Here is an 18,331-nt window from a genome sequence, read left to right on the forward strand (position 1 = left end):
ACGGGCAGACGCGATAGGAGAAGACGCAGCAAGAGCAGCAGTTCCGGTTTAGGCCATAGAGAGGCCAGGCTAGGACGGAACTCCTGGAAGGGGGTGTTGCTCCCGCGCTGCCCCTCTCCAAGATGGCGCAGGTAATCCTGCTCTCCGCCCTCTCTCCCTAGAGCTGCGCAAACTCCATAGAGCCGTCTCTAAGATGGCGGCGAGATCTGCTGAGGGGCTGGGCCGGGGTGGGTCAGGGCACACGGCTCGGGCCTAGGAACCTGCGGGGCTTTAACACGTCGAGCCCACAGCGTCCTCCGGGGTCCGTGCTGAGCAGCCAATGCGGGGGCGGAGGGGAGGTGTCAGGGCCGCGCTGGGGGGGCATATATGGCAGGGGCATAGGACCGGCCTGAGGCGCTCTCCTGCCTCTAGGGGCCCTGGGTTGTGCTTCCACCCACCTAATCTACCGTAGGGCCAGTTCCCAGGCTTTACAGATCAGGAGCTGGATGTTAGTAACAAATGGGTTTCCCCCCGAATGTCGGGGTTTTGTGCTTTCATGTTATGCTGTCAGATTTTCTCTGCACATTGCACTCTAGAACCGTTCTTGGCATGTAATGAATGCAGATTCTCATGGAATCACTAGAGTCTGGGAGCAGCTGGGGCTTTACGGACATCAAAAGGCACAAAACTTGCACTAAAATTGCAGTAGTTGCTAACAGTGTTTGTGAAGCAAGGGGGTCCTACTCACACTCCTGGCTCCACCAAAACCAGGGCAGCTGACCCTTTCTCTCCGTCCCCCTCCAGGGTTGCCAGGTGTGTGGTTTTCAACCAGAATGCCTGGTTGAAAAGGGACCCTGCTGACCCGGCTGTTAAAAGTCTAATCAGCGGTGCAGCAGGGCTAAGGCAGGGTCCCTGCCTGCCGTGGCTCCGTGCAGCTCCCAGAAGCAGCGGCATGTCCCCTGTCCCCCGCCCCCCCCGGCTCCTAGGTGTAGGGGCAGCCAGGGGGCTCCATGTGCTGCCCCTGCCCCAAGCACCAGCTCCTCAACCCCCTGCCCCTCCAGCTCTCTGAACCCCTCAGTCCCAGCCTGGAGCTCCCTACGGCACCCCAGCCCAGAGCCCCTCATTTTTGGCCCCACCCTGGAACCTGCACCACCAGCCCAGAGCCCACACTCCCTTCCACACTTCAGCCTGGAGCCCCCTCCCATACTCCAAACTGCTTGGCTCCCTCCCTCCCCAACCCGGATTGTACTCCAAACCGCTCATCCCTGTCCCCAGCCCAGAGTTCACACCCCCAGCTGGAGCCCTCACCCCCTCCCATGTCCCAATCTACTGCCTCAGCCCAGAGCCCCCTCCGACACCCTAAACTCCTCATTTCTGGCCCCACCTTAGAGCCTGCACCCCCTTCCAACCCCCTGAGCCAGCCCAGTGAAAATGAGCGAGTCAGTGAGGGTGGGGAGAGTGAGCGACAGAGGGAGGAGGGATGGAGGGAGCGGGAGCTGTGCCTCGGAGGAGGAGTGGGGTAGAAGGTGGGGCAAGGCTGTTTGGTTTTGTGAGAGTAGAAAGTTGGTAACCCTACCCCACACATGGGTTTTGTCACCTTTAGAAAAATGTACCAGGGTTAATGTAGATTGTTCCCCCTTAATAAAGTGAAAAGCACCTTGTGTCCATGTACAGAAGTGCTTCAACCAGTGTTATGTAACAATTAGGGTATGCTCTGCCTGAAATTTTTAGGGGTAATACTTCAATCAATTGGGGATCAATCCAGCATGAACATTGGCACAATTGTGCATTACTGACTGACACAGCTTAGAAGTGACAGGCCCTTCAGCCAGTGAGCCTCCTTAGTTGCCAGCTAAGAGTCCCCTTTCAAACCATGACTTCCTCAGAGTACTCTTCCCCAGAAATGGTCCCCCACTCCCTCCAAAAGCTCTATGTTCAACTAAGGGTTCCTGCATAGACATTCTAAGCTAATAATCCAGGTGTGAACTTCTGAAAAATTTCCCTCTGGGGTCCCCCTCCTAGCAGTGGCCTCCAGAGTATACAGTCTCCTGTTAAATGTTCCCCTCTGCCCATGAACCACCCCATTAACCCTCATCCCTGAAATGCCCTGCCCCCACTTCAGTCATACCTCTTGTCCTGGCCACCAGATGTCCCAAACTGAGCCAACTGTGGCTCACCAGCTGCAAGTACAGGTGCCAAATCATGACTTACGGCTGATGAACCAAATAATACAGATGCTTGGATTCCATTGACAGCAGTCCCCCGCACCTCCATACCCCCTCCCCCCGCCCGGGGCCAAAAGAAAGTGCCTTATTAGGGCTCTGCTTTGTCGGAGCTGTTTAGGTCCAACAGAGCAACATCATCTTTTGATGACGATGAATAATTTTTTGCAAAGGATTCAACAGTGTCACTGTTGAGCAGAGGTGGGCAAACCACGGCCTGCGGGCCACATCTGGCCCACGGGACCGTCCTGCCCAGCCCTTGAGCTCCCAGCCAGGGAGGCTAGCCCCAGCCCTCCCCTGCTGTCCTGCCTCCCATGCTGTTGTGTGGGTAGCACAGCTGGCTCCGGCTGGGCGGCGCAGCTGCTAGTCCTGCCGCTCTGAGCAGCATGGCGGGGGGGGGGGGGTGTTGGATAAGGGGTAAGGGGTTCCAGGGGGCAGTCAGAGGACAAGGAGCAGGGGGGCTTCGATGAGTTGGAAGTTCTGGAGGGGGCGAGGGCCAGGCTGTTTGGGGAGGCACAGCCTTTCCTACCCGGCCCTCCATACAGTTTTGCAACCCTGATGTGGCTCTCGAGCCAAAAAGTTTCCCCACCCCTGCTGTAGAGTGTTCAGCACCAGATCCTGTGGGTATTTTGAGGTTTATAGGGGGATTGGATACTTTAGGGGCAGTAGTTGGATGATGTGGCCAGGATGCATTTTAAAGGGTGGGGTGAGGAGGTTGGATCTTCTTTGAGATCACAGCCCATCCACTCTACAGATGCATCAGTTTAAGGCAGCCCTAGTGTGGATGCAGGGTAAAGCTCAGACTGTTTCAGAGTGGCTAGTGTGGACACACTCAGTTCTTTGTGTTTCAAAAGTTGAAGCACAATGGATTGAGCATTTGTAATATTGAAAAGCTAATATTTAAGAAATTCAGTCAAAAAAGTGACAAAACTAACCAAATAATAAATATTAACATTATATAAAGAAGTTAGATCAGCAGGACAGTTTCATTGTGCAGACATCTAGATGGACTGATCTAAGAGAGTAGCTATCCAACAGTATCTGTGTATACCATAATATCTTAGAATGTCTTTTTTCATGTAAACTTTGTCCTTTTCTCAGCCTGTTCTGATGTTTGTTCTTGCTGCAAAAATCTAATTTTGAGTTTCATTTTACTTTCAGGTTGTCAAAATTACAAGACAATAAGGAATAGTGATGGAGCCGTTGGATACAGGATCTAAAGCAAAGAAAACTCTAGGAAACATTGACTATGTAGAGTCATCAGAATTTTCCCAAGGAATTCTGCCTACAAATAAGGATGTCATTCAGAACATGTTGTATCTGTTGCAACCCAAAAGAGTTGGGCAAGCACAACAGTCAAAAGAAGATGCAGCCCAATTGCTTGCTGAACTTCTGCAGGAACACTGGCTGTTTTGCAACTTACACACCATAGCAACAAAAAATATAAAGACTAATATTCTCAAAATGTATGAAGAATTCACAAAACTCTATCAAACTAGAAAGGAGAGACAAAATCAGTCATTTACAGAAAAGGCAGACACATTCAACAGGAGTTCAGAACAGCTCTTTGACATATTTTGTACAGACACAGTGATAAGAAATGAGATGGAACAATGCAGTGGTATAAAAATGACAGACGTTGAGTGGAAATTTCTTGAAGATCAAAGAAGTGAAAGAAAAATATACCATAAAGATTTCATGGACAAGAAAGAAATTAAGATGATGGAAAGAAGAAAACTCCAGTGCCTGGAGCACTTGAGAAAAATTGCAGAAAAAAAAGAAGCAAGTGAAGTCAAAGAAGAGACTTACAAAACTGATGAGAAGTCAGACGAAGGTATAAGTGTAAATGAATCATATGTTGTAGAAGAGTTGGATGATGAAGGTGTTCCAGATTTTTCATCTAAAGGGAAAAGAAAGCATCTGTATTCCACGTGGACTGCCAGCTCACCAACATCAGCTGGTGATAGTATGCCTCTTGAGTGTCAACATATACGTATAAGCATCAGGAAAGTTAGGCCTGGGTTCTATGAGACAGTTAACAAGTTTAAAAACTGCTAGTACATGTCCGTCTCAAGCCGAGGCTACTGTAGTAGAAGTTAGCAACAAAATGTGTAGGAGATCTTGAAATACCATGATCATTTGGAAGTCACTGATGTAGATACTCTAATATTATGTCTACACTACGGAATAAGGTCGAATTTATAGAAGTCGTTTTTTTAGAAATCGGTTTTATATATTCGAGTGTGTGTGTCCCCACAGAAAATGCTCTAAGTGCATTAACTCGGCGGAGTGCATCCACAGTACCGAGGCTAGAGTCGACTTCCGGAGCGTTGCACTGTGGATAGCTATCCCACAGTTCCCGCAGTCTCCGCTGCCCATTGGAATTCTGGGTTGAGATCCCAATGCCTGATAGGGCTAAAACATTGTCGCGGGTAGTTCTGGGTACATATCATCAGGCCCCCCCTCCCTCCCTCCCTCCGTCAGAGCAATGGCAGACAATCGTTCCGCTCCTTTTTTCTGTGTGGACGCCGTACCAAGGCAAGCATGGAGGCCGCTCAGCTCACTTTGGCAATTAGGAGCACATTAAACACCACATGCATTATCCAGCAGTATATGCAGCACCAGAACCTGGCAAAGCGATACCGGGCGAGGAGGCAACGTCAGCGCGGTCACGTGAGTGATCAGGACATGGACACAGATTTCTCTGAAAGCATGGGCCCTGCCAATGCATGCATCGTGGTGCTAATGGGGCAGGTTCATGCTGTGGAACGCCGATTCTGGGCTCGGGAAACAAGCACAGACTGGTGGATCTGCATAGTGTTGCAGGTCTGGGACGATTCCCAGTGGCTGCGAAACTTTCGCATGTGTAAGGGCACTTTCATGGAACTTTGTGACTTGCTTTCCCCTGCCCTGAGGTGCATGAATACCAAGATGAGAGCAGCCCTCACAGTTGAGAAGCGAGTCGCGATAGGCCTGTGGAAGCTTGCAACGCCAGACAGCTACCGGTCAGTTGGGAATCAATTTGGAGTGGGCAAATCTACTGTTGGGGCTGCTGTGATGCAAGTAGCCCACGCAATCAAAGATCTGCTGATATCAAGGGTAGTGACCCTGGGAAATGTGCAGGTCATAGTGGATGGCTTTGCTGCAATGGGATTCCCTAACTGTGGTGGGGCCATAGACGGAACCCATATCCCTATCTTGGCACCGGAGCACCAAGCCAGCGAGTACATAAACCACAAGGGGTACTTTTCAATAGTGCTGCAAGCTCTGGTGGATCACAAGGGACGTTTCACCAACATCAACGTGGGATGGCCGGGAAAGGTACATGATGCTCGCATCTTCAGGAACTCTGGTCTGTTTCAAAAGCTGCAGGAAGGGACTTTATTCCCAGACCAGAAAATAACTGTTGGGGATGTTGAAATGCCTATATGTATCCTTGGGGACCCAGCCTACCCCTTAATGCCATGGCTCATGAATCCGTACACAGGCAGCCTGGACAGTAGTCAGGAGCTGTTCAGCTACAGGCTGAGCAAGTGCAGAATGGTGGTAGAATGTGCATTTGGACGTTTCTCGCTTAGACCTCAGCGAAACCAATATTCCCACTGTTATTACTGCTTGCTGTGAGCTCCACAATATCTGTGAGAGTAAGGGGGAGAGGTTTACGGTGGGGTGGGATGTTGAGGCAAATCGCCTGGCCGCTGGTTACGTGCAGCCAGACACCAGGGCGGTTAGAAGAGCACAGGAGAGCACAGTGCGCATCAGAGAAGCTTTGAAAAACAGTTTCATGACTGGCCAGGCTACGGTGTGAAAGTTCTGTTTGTTTCTCCTTGATGAAACCCCCCTCCCCTTGGTTCACTCTACTTCCCTGTAAGCTAACCACCCTCCCCTCCTCCCTTCAATCACCACTTGCAGAGGCAATAAAGTCAATGTTGCTTCACATTCATGCATTCTTTATTCATTCATCACACAAATAGGGGGATGACTACCAAGGTAGCCCAGGAGGGGTGGTGGAGGAGGGAAGGAAAATGCCACACAGCACTTTTAAAGTTTACAACTTTAAAATTTATTGAATGCCAGCCTTCTTCTTTTTGGGCAATCCTCTGTGGCGGAGTGGCTGGTTGGCCGGTGGCCCCCCCACCGCGTTCTTGGGCTTCTGGGTGTGGAGGCTATGGAACCTGGGGAGGAGGGCAGTTGGTTACACAGGGGCTGTAGTGGCAGTCTGTGCTCCAGCTGCCTTTGCTGCAGCTCAACCATACACTGGAGCATACTGGTTTGGTCCTCCAGCAGCCTCAGCATTGGATCCTGCCTGCTCTCATCACGCTGCCGTCACATTTGAGCTTCAGCCCTGTCTTCAGCCAGCCGCTTACTCTCTTCAGCCCGCCACCTCTCCTCCCGGTCATTTTGTGCTTTCCTGCACTCTGACATTATTTGCCGCCACGCATTCGTCTGTGCTCTGTCAGTGTGGGAGGACAGCATGAGCTCAGAGAACATTTCATCTCGAGTGCGTTTTTTTTTCTTTCTAAGCTTCACTAGCCTCTGGGAAGAAGAAGATCCTGTGATCATTGAAACACATGGAGCTGGTGGAGAAAAAAAAAAAAGGGACAGCGGTATTTAAAAAGACACATTTTATAAAACAGTGGCTACACTCTTTCAGGGTAAACCTTGCTGTTAACATTACATACATAGCACATGTGCTTTCGTTACAAGGTGGCATTTTGCCTCCCCCCACCGCGTGGCTACCCCCTCAACCCTCCCCCCTCCCTGTGGCTAACAGCGGGGAACATTTCTGTTTAGCCACAGGCAAACAGCCCAGCAGGAATGGGCTCCTCTGAGTGTCCCCTGAAGAAAAGCACTCTATTTCAAGCAGATGACCATGAATTATATCTCACTCTCCTGAGGATAACACAGAGAGATAAAGAACGGATGTTGTTTGAACGCCAGCAAACATACACTGCAATGCTTTGTTGTACAATGATTCCCGAGTACGTGTTACTGGCCTGGAGTGGTAAAGTGTCCTACCATGAAGGACGCAATAAGGCTGCCCTCCCCAGAAACCTTTTGCAAAGGCTTTGGGAGTACATCCAGGAGAGCTGCGAATGCCTGAACAAAGTAATCCTTTCACATGCTTGCTTTTAAACCATGTATAGTATTTTAAAAGGTACACTCACCGGAGGTCCCTTCTCCGCCTGCTGGGTCCAGGAGGCAGCCTTGGGTGGATTCGGGGGGTACTGGCTCCAGGTCCAGGGTGAGAAACAGTTCCTGGCTGTTGGGAAAACCGGTTTCTCCGCTTGCTTGCTGTGAGCTATCTACAACCTCATCATCATCATCATCTTCGTCCCCAAAACCTGCTTCCGTATTGCCTCCATCTCCATTGAAGGAGTCAAACAATACAGCTGGGGTAGTGGTGGCTGAACCCCCTAAAATGGCATGCAGCTCATCATAGAAGTGGCATGTTTGGGGCTCTGACCCGGAGCGGCCGTTCGCCTCTCTGGTTTTCTGGTAGGCTTGCCTCAGCTCCTTCAGTTTCACGCGGCACTGCTTCGGGTCCCTGTTATGGCCTCTGTCCTTCATGCCCTGGGAGATTTTGACAAAGGTTTTGGCATTTCGAAAACTGGAACGGAGTTCTGATAGCACAGATTCCTCTCCCCATACAGCGATCAGATCCCGTACCTCCCGTTCGGTCCATGCTGGAGCTCTTTTGCGATTCTGGGACTCCATCATGGTCACCTCTGCTGATGAGCTCTGCATGGTCACCTGCAGCTTGCCACGCTGGCCAAACAGGAAATGAGATTCAAAAGTTTGCGGTTCTTTTCCTGTCTACCTGGCCAGTGCATCTGAGTTGAGAGTGCTGTCCAGAGCGGTCACAATGGAGCACTCTGGGATAGCTCCCGGAGGCCAATACCGTCGAATTGTGTCCACAGTACCCCAAATTCGAGCCAGCAAGGCCGATTTAAGCGCTAATCCACTTGTCAGGGGTGGAGTAAGGAAATCGATTTTAAGAGCCCTTTAAGTTGAAATGAAGGGCTTCATCGTGTGGACGGGTGCAGGTTTACATCGATTTAATGCTGCTAAATTCGACCTAAAGTCCTAGTGTAGACCAGGGCTAACATTCAGAAATATCCACCTTGGAGGGAAGAGCACTGAAGTAATGAGATTGGGAGAAACTGTAGAAGATTATGAACTCCAAAGGAAAAAGAAGTCCTTAACTAATGATATGAAGGCTTAGAGATCTGGCGGTTATGGAGCACAACAAGTCTCTTCATCTAAGGCCCTGTCTATACTAGACTTTTTGGGGGGAAAACTCCCACCATTGCAGCTCTACTAGTGATAACAATGGTGGGCCAATAGTGTCGACAGGACTCCAGTTGACTACTGGGGAGTAATACAAAATTGTTGATAAAGCTAATTTAAAGTACAGATGCTGAGCAGTCACAGCTCCCATTAATTTCAGTGGGAATTGAGGATGCTCAGTACCTTTTAGAATTGGGACTAATTATCTTTGTCCTTCGACTGCTTTGAAATCCCAGTCCCAGGGAGTACCTACTTAAATTAGTAGTTTTAATGTTGCATTTCAGATTCATATGGAATAAAGAACTACTGCTGGTATTGTGAAGGAGGTATTGTGAATGGCCTTGCCTCTCAGGCTCAAGTATATGTATCTACATTATCTCTCTCCCTCAAAGGATGTAACTGTCTGCCTCTCTGAATAATATACTTAGCTTTTCTTATTGGTTACTTGGTTAACTTTCACATAAATAACTGCTGAAGTCCCTTAAGGATTTATTCCAAAATATTAACCAAACTCAGTTCAGTAAACATAGTTTTTACTTTGTCATTAAAGTAAACTTTGTTAACTTTGTCAAATTAAATTTAATGATTGCATGCCACATTTAAACTTCTTGCCTTCAAGACCTGAGATATATATTAGACCTTAAACCAGTCACTGGGCACTAACAGCAGCAGCACTGCTTGAACAACAAATGTGGCCAGTCTTAGATCTTGGAACAGTATGATTTTCAATCCCTGCTGTAAGACCTACTTCACACTACACATACAGCAAGTGATGTAAACTGAAATGTATTAAACAGGAACCCAGCGTGGTTTGAATACGATTTTTAACACTGTTGTATAGTGCTTTGATAATGTTCCTAGTTTGTAGAGGTTAAGGCTAGATGGGACCATTAGATCATCTAATCTAACCCCTTGTAAATCAGAGGCCAGATGTCCAGCGCTTGCATTATTTACATGATCCTTTGAGGAGATACCCAAGAGTCAGTATGTATTCATTATCATGGCATCTCTGAGCACTCAATGCCTATTTTGTTATGCTAACACCCACTTTATCTTACGCATATTTCTAATGGTTTTAACATCTTTTCCTTATCTGTATTTTTAATCCCATTTCTCTTGAGGATTCCCACTGCTAATTGGTTTATTAGCCACTTACATCACAATAATTATTATATATGTCAATTAGTTACCTTTTGCCTGCTATAGCCATGTTGGTCCCAGGATATTAGAGGGACAAGGTGGGTGAGGTAATATTGTTTATTGGACCAGCTTCTGTTGGTGAAAGAGACAAGCTTTTGCTCTTATACAGAGCTCTTCTTCAGGTCAGGCAAAGGTACTCAGGTCTGGTCTACACTACAGACCTATATCGGTATAAATATGTTGCTCAGGGGTGTGAAAATCCACATTTTCATACCCCTGAGCGACATAGTTATACTAACTTAACCCCCCCATGTAGACAGCACTATGTTGGTGCGGAGGTGGATTAACTACACCGACCGGAGAGCTCTCTCCTGTCAGCTTAGAGCAGTGGTTTTCAAAGTGTGGGGCGTGACCCAGTACTGGGTTGTGGAATGTAAGGCATTGGGTTGCAGTGGCTCTGGTCAGCACTGCTGACTGGGCCGTTAAAAGTCCCGTCGGCGATACTGCCCAGCTAAGGCAGGCTAGTCCCTACCTGTTCTGACACCGTGCTGCACCCCGGAAGCGGCCGGCAGCAGGTCCAACTCCTAGGCAGGGGGGCCACGGGGCTCTGCACACTGTCCCCACCCTGAGCACTGGTTCTGGCACTCCCATTGGCCAGTTCCCAGCCAATGGGAGATGGGGGGTGTGTGTGCCTGCAAGCGAGAGCCTCTTGCGCACCTCTGCCTAGCAGCCGGCTCTGCTGCTGGCCGCTTCCGGGGTGTAGCGTCGTCTGCGGTGCCAGGACAGGCAGGAAGCCTGCCTTAGCACCCCCGCTGACCGGGAGCTGCCCAAGGTAAGCCCGTGCCCCAATCCCCTGCCCCAGCCTGGAGCTCCCCCAAACCCCTCATCACCAGCCCCACCCCAGAGCCCTGACTCCCTCTCAGACCCCTAGCCCCACCCCACAGCCCTCACCCCTGCACCCCAACCCTTTGCCCCAGCCCTGAGCCCTTCCCACCCCTTATCCCCAGCTCTGTTGGGTCACGGGCATCAACAATTTTCTTCAATTGGATTGCCAGAAAAAAAGTTTGAAAACCACTGTGTCTTCATTAAAGCGCTACAGTGGTGCAGCTGCACCAATGCAGCCTTTTAACTGTTTACTTGCCTTCAGTGTCACAGCTAAAGACAAGCTGGAGCAGATAAGGAGTTAACACGTTGCAAAGAGACTATTCAATGTGAAGTGTGCAGTTAACACCTCCGCAGTCATAGGATAGAGGAGGGTTAGTGGGGTACAAATTGTTGTAATGAGCCATAAGCCCAGTGTTTTTATTGTGTCCATGATTTTTAGTGTCCAGTTAAGTTATGAATTTAAGCTCTCAGGCTCTATTCAGGGGTTTTGCAGGTTTCCTTTGATATGAGAGCTGAGAAGTCAAATATAGAGTGATTGTTGCAGGCGAAGGGCTTTCTGCAGTAAGCAGCAGCAGCCATGAGGGGTAAGAGGCAGGGAGTCATATGATGTCCCATCTAAACTGCACCAAAATAATATGTTAGGTTTTTAAGAAGCATTTCTGCCCTAATAGCACCAATAGTGACCAAACAGACAAATCTTAAAATGTGTAAGAAGAACTTTGCGAGATAACAGTCTGTTTGGCAAAACCACTTACCAAAAGTTTTGGTTGAAAAGATACCATTGATTGCTTTTGTATGTTCTTTAATTTGTAATACTTCCATTTGTTTACCTATAGTTATCACTGTCTATTCTTAAATTTTGACAAAAACAAATTAAATTCAACTAGTGGGGTCTAATTGGTTAAAGAATTATTTCATAATGGTCTAGGATTGGTGAAAAATACGGTTTTGTAGTACTTCAGTTTAAAATGATTGGTTAAGGTACAGCTTAGTAGGACCCAGGTTTTAACTATATATAAACTGGGGTCCAAAAGGAAGTTCTTTGGAAACCTAATTCCAGGACACAGCCCAAGATCAGAGTTGCCAGACCTCAACATCCTGCCAATCATACTGTGCTGAAGCCCAGGACGATCTAATCTTGACTGGCCACCAAGAAAAGTTTGTCTGCCTTGTGGCGGGGAAAACACCACAGCAGCCTAACACTGTAGCATTTAAGTTCAGAAAGAGGAACTACACAAAAATGAGGAAGTTAAACAGAAAGTAAAAAGTACAGCACGAGAAGTGAAATCCCTGTAAGTTGCATGGAAACTTTTTAAAGATACCATAATAGAGGCTCAACTTAAATGTATACCCCAAATTAAAAAACATAGTAAGAGAACCAAAAAAGTGCCTCCATGGCTAAACAACAAAATAAAACAAGCAGTGAGAGGCAAAAAAGCATCCTTTAAAAAGTGGAAGTTAAATCCTAGTGAGGAAAATAAAAGGAGCATAAACTCTGGCAAATGAGGAGTAAAAATATAATTAGGAAGGCCGAAAAACAATTTGAAGAACAGCTAGCCAAATATAAAAAAAAAATAAGTACATCACAAGCAGGAAGCTTGCTAAACAACCAGTGGGGCCACTAGACAATTGAGATGCTAAAGGAGTACTCAAAGACAATAAGGCCATTGCAGAGAAACTACTGTAAATGAATTCTTTGCATCGGTCTTCATGGCTGAGGATGTGAGGGAGATTCCCAAACCTGAGCCATTCTTTTTAGGTGACAAATCTGAGGAACTGTCCCAGATTGAGGTGTCATTAGAGGAGGTTTTGGAACAAACTGATAAACTAAACAGTAATAAATCACCAGGACCAGATGGTATTCACCCAAGAGTTTTGAAGGAACTCACATGTGAAATTGCAGGATTACTAATTGTAAGTCTGTAACCTATCATTTAAATCAGCTTCTGTACCAAATGACTGGAGGATAGCTAATGTGACACCAATTTTTAAAAAGGGCTCCGGAGGTGATCCCAGCAATTACAGGCCAGTAAACCTAACTTTTGTGCTGGGCAAACTGGTTGAAACTATAGTAAAGAACAAAATTGTCAGACACATAGATGAACATAATTTGCTGGGGAAGAGTCAACATGGTTTTTGTAAAGGAAAATCATGCGTCACCAATCTATTAGAATTCTTTGAGGGGGTCAACAAGCACGTGGACAAGGGGGAATCCAGTGGATTTTCAGAAAGCCTTTGACAAGGCCTCTCACCAACAGCTCTTCAACAAAGTAAGCTGTCATGTGATAAGAGGGAAGGTCCTCTCATGGATTGGTAACTGGTTAAAAGATATGAAACAAAGGGTGGGAATAAATGGTCAGTTTTCAGAATGGAGAGAGGTAAATTGTGGTGTCCCTCAGGGGTCTGTACTGGGCCCAGTCCTATTCAACATATTCATAAATGATCTGGAAAAAGGGGTAAACAGTCAGGTGGCAAAATTTGCAGACAATACAAAATTACTCAAGAGAGTTAAGAGTAGCAGCCGTGTTAGTCTGTATTCGCAAAAAGAAAAGGAGTACTTGTGGGTCCTTTTCTTTTCAAGATAGTTAAGTCCCAGGCAGACTGCGAAGAACTACTAAAGGATCTCTCAAAACTAGGTGACTGGGCAACAAAATGGCAGATGAAATTTAATGCTGATAAATGCGAAGTAATGCACATTTGAAAACATAATCCCAACTATACACATAAATGATGGGGTCTAAATTAACTGTTACCACACAAGAGATCTTGGTGTCATTGTGAATAGTTTTCTGAAAACATTCACTCAATGTGCAGCAGCAGTCAAAAAAAAGAACAGAATGCTGGGAATCATTAGGAAAGGGATAGATAAGACAGAAAAGATCATATTCCCTCTATGTAAATCCATGGTAACGTTGCATGCAGATGTGGTCACCCCATCTCTAAAAAGATTTATTGGACTTGGAAAAGGTTCAGAGAAGGGCAACAAAAATGATTAGGGGTATGAAATGGTTTCCGTATGAGGAGAGATTAATAAAACTGGGATTTTTCAGCTTGGAAAAGAGACGACTAAGTGGGGATATGATTGAGGCCTATAAAATCGTGACTGGTGTGAAGAAAGTGAATAAGGAAGTGTTGTTTATGCCTTCTCATAACGCAAGAACTAGGGGTCACCAAATGAAATTAATTGGCAGCAGGTTTAAAACAAACAAAAGGAAGTATTTCTTCGCACAATACACAGTCAAGCTGTGGAACTCTTTGCCCGGGGATGTTTTGAAGGTCAAGATTATAACAGGGGTCAAAAAAGAACTAGATGAATTCATGGAGGATAGGTCCATCAATAGTTATTAGCCAGGATGGGCAGGGATGGTGTCCCTAGCCTCTGTCAGAAGCTGGGAATGAGCAACAGAGAATGGATCACTTGATGGTTACCTGTTCTGTTCATTCCCTCTGGGGCACCTGGCATTGGCCACTGTCAGAAGACAGGATACTGGGCTAGATGGACTTTTGGTCTGACTCAGTATGGCCGTTCTTATGTTCTTTTCCCTACAATCCATTCCCATTGATTCCCCTCCCCATAACTCCCTCCTCTCTCCCCTTATTCTGCTACTGTTCTACCCCCTAATATTCCTCCCCTATGGGGAAGCATTCATGTGTCTAATTTTTCTTCCCCAAATACTTTGATTACATTCCCCTCAAAATAAAACTGCCCCCCAAGACTCACAAATGCTAGTATCTTTTAGCCACTTTATGCAAAACTCCTTTTGTCTTAGGTGGGGGCTTCTGAGAAACTTATCCTTAGTTCTGTTAATTGAAGGGCGAGTTCATAACCAACATTCTCAGTGAGCTCTGTGATTCATCTAACCCAATGGTTCTCAACCCATGGACTGCTTGCAGCCCATATGATATCCTCAAGGCCATAAAGGTATAATATATATAGTGTGGATATGGCCCACATAATGCTTGAGAGCTGCATATGTGACCCATAATGGTAAATAGGCTGAGAACCACTGATATAGTCATTTGTACCTCTCAGTTTAACAGTACAAGGCAGCAGAAGGGAACTGATTTTTGGTAGGGGCCTATAACTTGGAATACTTTGGGCAAATAGCCCCAAATTTTGGATCACTAATGCTGCCCCCTGACTGCATGAGGCACACCAAATTTGGAAGCAATCTGGTTAACCATTTGGATGTTAGAGCACTGACAAGAGTCAAGCTTTAAAGCATATAAAACAGGAATGGAAACCCTCTAGCTGCCTTTTTTTTTTTTTTTTTTTTTTTGAGTATGCACATTGTCTTAGAGCCATTCTCAACATAGATCTCCAAAGGTTTAGTGTGTACTATGCATTACCTGAGGAAATGTGCCCAGAGTGAGCCCACTGTGACCCACACCATATCAATAGTTTGATCTCTAGCTCCACACAAATAAAAACCACCTAGAAACTCAAGTGACCCCAAATCTGGGGCCTGAAGCCTAAGCCCTGCACTCTCCTGAGCAACACAGATTTGCAAAGGAATCTGACTGAATGTTAATGTTAGAGGACTTTGAATGGGCAATCTTTAAACAGAAGTCAGGATGCAGCCTTAACTCTAGTGGTGCAGTAGCACCACTGTCATATTGCACCCATCAGCAGAGCTGCCATAAACATTTACAACCTTTTCCTGAAACCCTTCACCAAAGAACTGGAGCTGGGCCTAGCTTGTTCCCAGAAACTTTGTGGGAGTCTTCTGAGTCCTTAGCCAAGGACAGGGCTCAGAGGGATTGTGGAGCAGGTATGAGGTGGGGAGACTAAAGGGTCATGTTGTACGCCTACAAACTTTGTGAAAAGGCAATTTACTTTATAAATTTAGGTTACTGAATTGCATCCTACAATATTTTCTACTCCTCAGAAGAGGCCAACAACTCAGCACACACATAATGAGCAGCCTTACAGTATAAAGGAAGTGTAAGGAAGAGCTGGGGATGGGAGAAGAACAAAAAATGTTGGTAAGTAAACACATTTCAACTGTTAAAGGGGCAAGAGAGGTCATAAACAAGTGACTATATTCAGCCTTGAATTACAGTGCTTTACAGTGAATTACAGTACAACCCTGTGATAATCTGTAGCCCTAAGTAAGCAACAGTTTTCTTTTTCTTCCTAGATTGTGTCTCTACATGTGATGTCAGTTCATTTCAGCCAACATGGGCTGCTTAGATTTTCAACTCAGAGCTGAATTTCTCTGCCATCATCTTCTAGCACTACATGCTGTGTGCAATACAGGCCTGATCCAACCATCACTGAAGTCAATGGCAAGACTCCAATGACTTCACTGAGAACAGGAGCAAGTGTTAAGAGACAAATCACTAGTGATACAATTACATAGGAGAGTTTCTGGATGAAAAAAAACAGATGCCCTGGAAAGTACATAAATTCTGAGGTGAGTCTTAGTTCGTTACAAGAACAAAGAAACGTATTGTGAGTAACTCCAATATATTGAGGGTTGGGTTACTTTTGCCTTGCATAAACTGCAATCTCTGAATTTCTTTCATCAAGGTTAATATTGAAACAAAATTATCTACAGCTAGCAATTAGCTGACACTAATCATAGAATATCAGAGTTGGAAGGGACTTCAGGAGGTCATCTAGTCCAACCCCTTGCTCAAAGCAGGACCAATCCCCAATTTTTGCCCCAGATCCCTAAATGGCCCCCTTAAGGATTGAACTCACAAGCTTGGGTTCAGCAGGCCAATGCTCAAACCACTGACCTATCCCTCCCTCCTAATGAACACTATGGGAAGAGATTATACTTCATAGGGAAAGTAGTACTGATCACTGAATGGTGTAAGAGCAGAGATACTCCATTTGGAAATCTGAATGATTCTGTGGCTTCCAAGTTTCACCAGGCATTCATCATTAATAGTTACCCAAACACATGGAACAGATCTACACAAGGGCTCTTGAAAAGCCCACCTTTACCATGGTGAAGGGGATCTCCCATTTATTCTGAAATAAAGGATCCCTTCCTGCTAGGTGGTGGAGTATAAAGTTTGTTTCCCACAGTATACAGCATCCCTGAGGAAGCAGTTGCATATAAAAGTTTCATTTTTCAGTGTGAATATATTGCTTATTGTACAGAACCCCTATGCAAACTGGTGCTTGTCATATTGTAAATGCCAAACCATGCCCTGCTGCTCCATGGGTGAGGAGCCCAGCCAACATCCTTAGTAGTCTCTTTGCACTCCATACCAAGCTGGCCTGGCTCCCGACCACAAGCTGGTGTGGGGCTCCCCTCTGCAGGAGACAGCAGTTTTCAGCATTTTACTCATAGAAAAGATACAGACTTCAATTACAGAAGTTGAAAGAATATTCACCTAAAGAGTTAGAGTGCAGCTTGTGTAGCAAGCAACTGTGGAAGAGGCAAGCCTCAAAACATATACTCATCCTGCTCATGGGCTGAAACACAAATGCATTTGAAGTTTTGAGCATCCGTTATTAGAAGGGTTCACTGACAAAACAAAAACTGAAGGTTGGGTGGAAACAACAGAAGTGTATCAACTAATAATTTCAAAATTAAGGTCCTGATCCTGAAATCACACATGTGCATAACTTTACCCCTATGAGTATTGATTTCAAATTGCTTGGAAAGTTAGGGATGTATTTAAGGTTTTGCAGGTTCTGTTCCTAAGAGGAGCAGGAAACTACCCTCGTCATTCTGACAATATGGGCAGGTCAGAATTTCAGGTACTGCCAAACAGTTTACTGCCATCAAATCAATAGAATTATTCAAAAGCTGACATGTGTGTCATCCAGCTGTCTTTGTTTTGTAATACAACCACACAACTGGTATAAGCAGCAGCCAGACCTTAAACACTTCCGAAATCAGATGTGACCGGGGCTGAATAAACAAAAATATTCCTACATACTTTATACTGGTTAAAAAACCAAACTTGGCATAAATAGTAAATCATACAGCAAGCTGCACACAAGGCCTATGACAACTGGAGAATCTTCTGTGGCCACTAAATGCCAGAGAGTGTTTGCAAAATGCGTATTCACTATTTCATACAAACATTACGGATCTGACTGTGCACCTACTGTAGTTTTACATCTGGCTAAAATTAACTAAGCAATTTTGTTTTCACAAATTTAAAATAATCTGCAGGGTTTAAGTGAAGCGAGCGGGGAAAAATAATGACAAACTCTCAAAGTCAAACTGAGTAAATGAGCTTAATTAGAGATGCCTTCCCAGCTCCAATCAAGCTTCAGAAGCTCATCTTTGGGACCCAATTGGTTCCTCAATAATAATATTTTTTCCCCTCCCTCCACAGATTAACCTGTATAAAGAGCCCAAGGAAGTGTTGCATGCTAAAGGAAAAAGACTGGATTTCACAGACACCAAGCTTAGCTACTAACTAACATATTTCAGTGTGGCTGGTGGATGTACAACCAACCAACCAACCAACCAACCACCCTTTCTGTATCTTCGTGTACACATGCACACAGAGGAGAATACCTACCACCCAGCCTTATTGAACAGCGTGGGCAAAGAGTCAGCACTTCAGGCATAGCACATCCAGTCTGGTGGTGTCTTGGCCCAGGGACAGGTGAGGAACAGTCAGAGAGGAGCGCTAGGAGAAGAAATTCATGCAAAGTGACATTAACATGAGTATACAAATGTGAGTGCAATAACTGAACTTAATGGGATTCCTGGGTTCAGCTCAATAGCCAGTGATTGACAGCTGAGCTGGCTATTGGTGACAAGACACCTAGGTTTCTATTAAAAGGGAAGTTTTGGCAATTGTCTTGACGCAGCAAGTCCTGTCCTAAGTAAGAT

The 18,331-nt window shown here is 45.9% G+C and overlaps 1 protein-coding gene across 1 annotated transcript; it reads left to right on the forward strand.

Annotated features, from left to right (window-relative positions):
- Positions 1-6,140, forward strand: LOC144269889 (uncharacterized). The gene is made up of 2 exons (XM_077825905.1): positions 1-131; positions 3,363-6,140. The coding sequence occupies exon 2, from the start codon at positions 3,396-3,398 to the stop codon at positions 4,257-4,259; it is 864 nt and encodes a 287-aa protein (XP_077682031.1). The 5' UTR covers positions 1-131; positions 3,363-3,395; the 3' UTR covers positions 4,260-6,140.
- The last annotated feature ends 12,191 nt before the right edge of the window (positions 6,141-18,331 follow it).

This window comes from Eretmochelys imbricata, chromosome 9, assembly GCF_965152235.1.
Source record: "Eretmochelys imbricata isolate rEreImb1 chromosome 9, rEreImb1.hap1, whole genome shotgun sequence".
Lineage (NCBI taxonomy): Eukaryota > Metazoa > Chordata > Testudines > Cheloniidae > Eretmochelys > Eretmochelys imbricata.

Bases quoted from the DNA above. Each gene is read 5' to 3' on its own strand.
- LOC144269889 (XM_077825905.1), top strand. From the start codon at position 3,396: ATGGAGCCGTTGGATACAGGATCTAAAGCAAAGAAAACTCTAGGAAAC.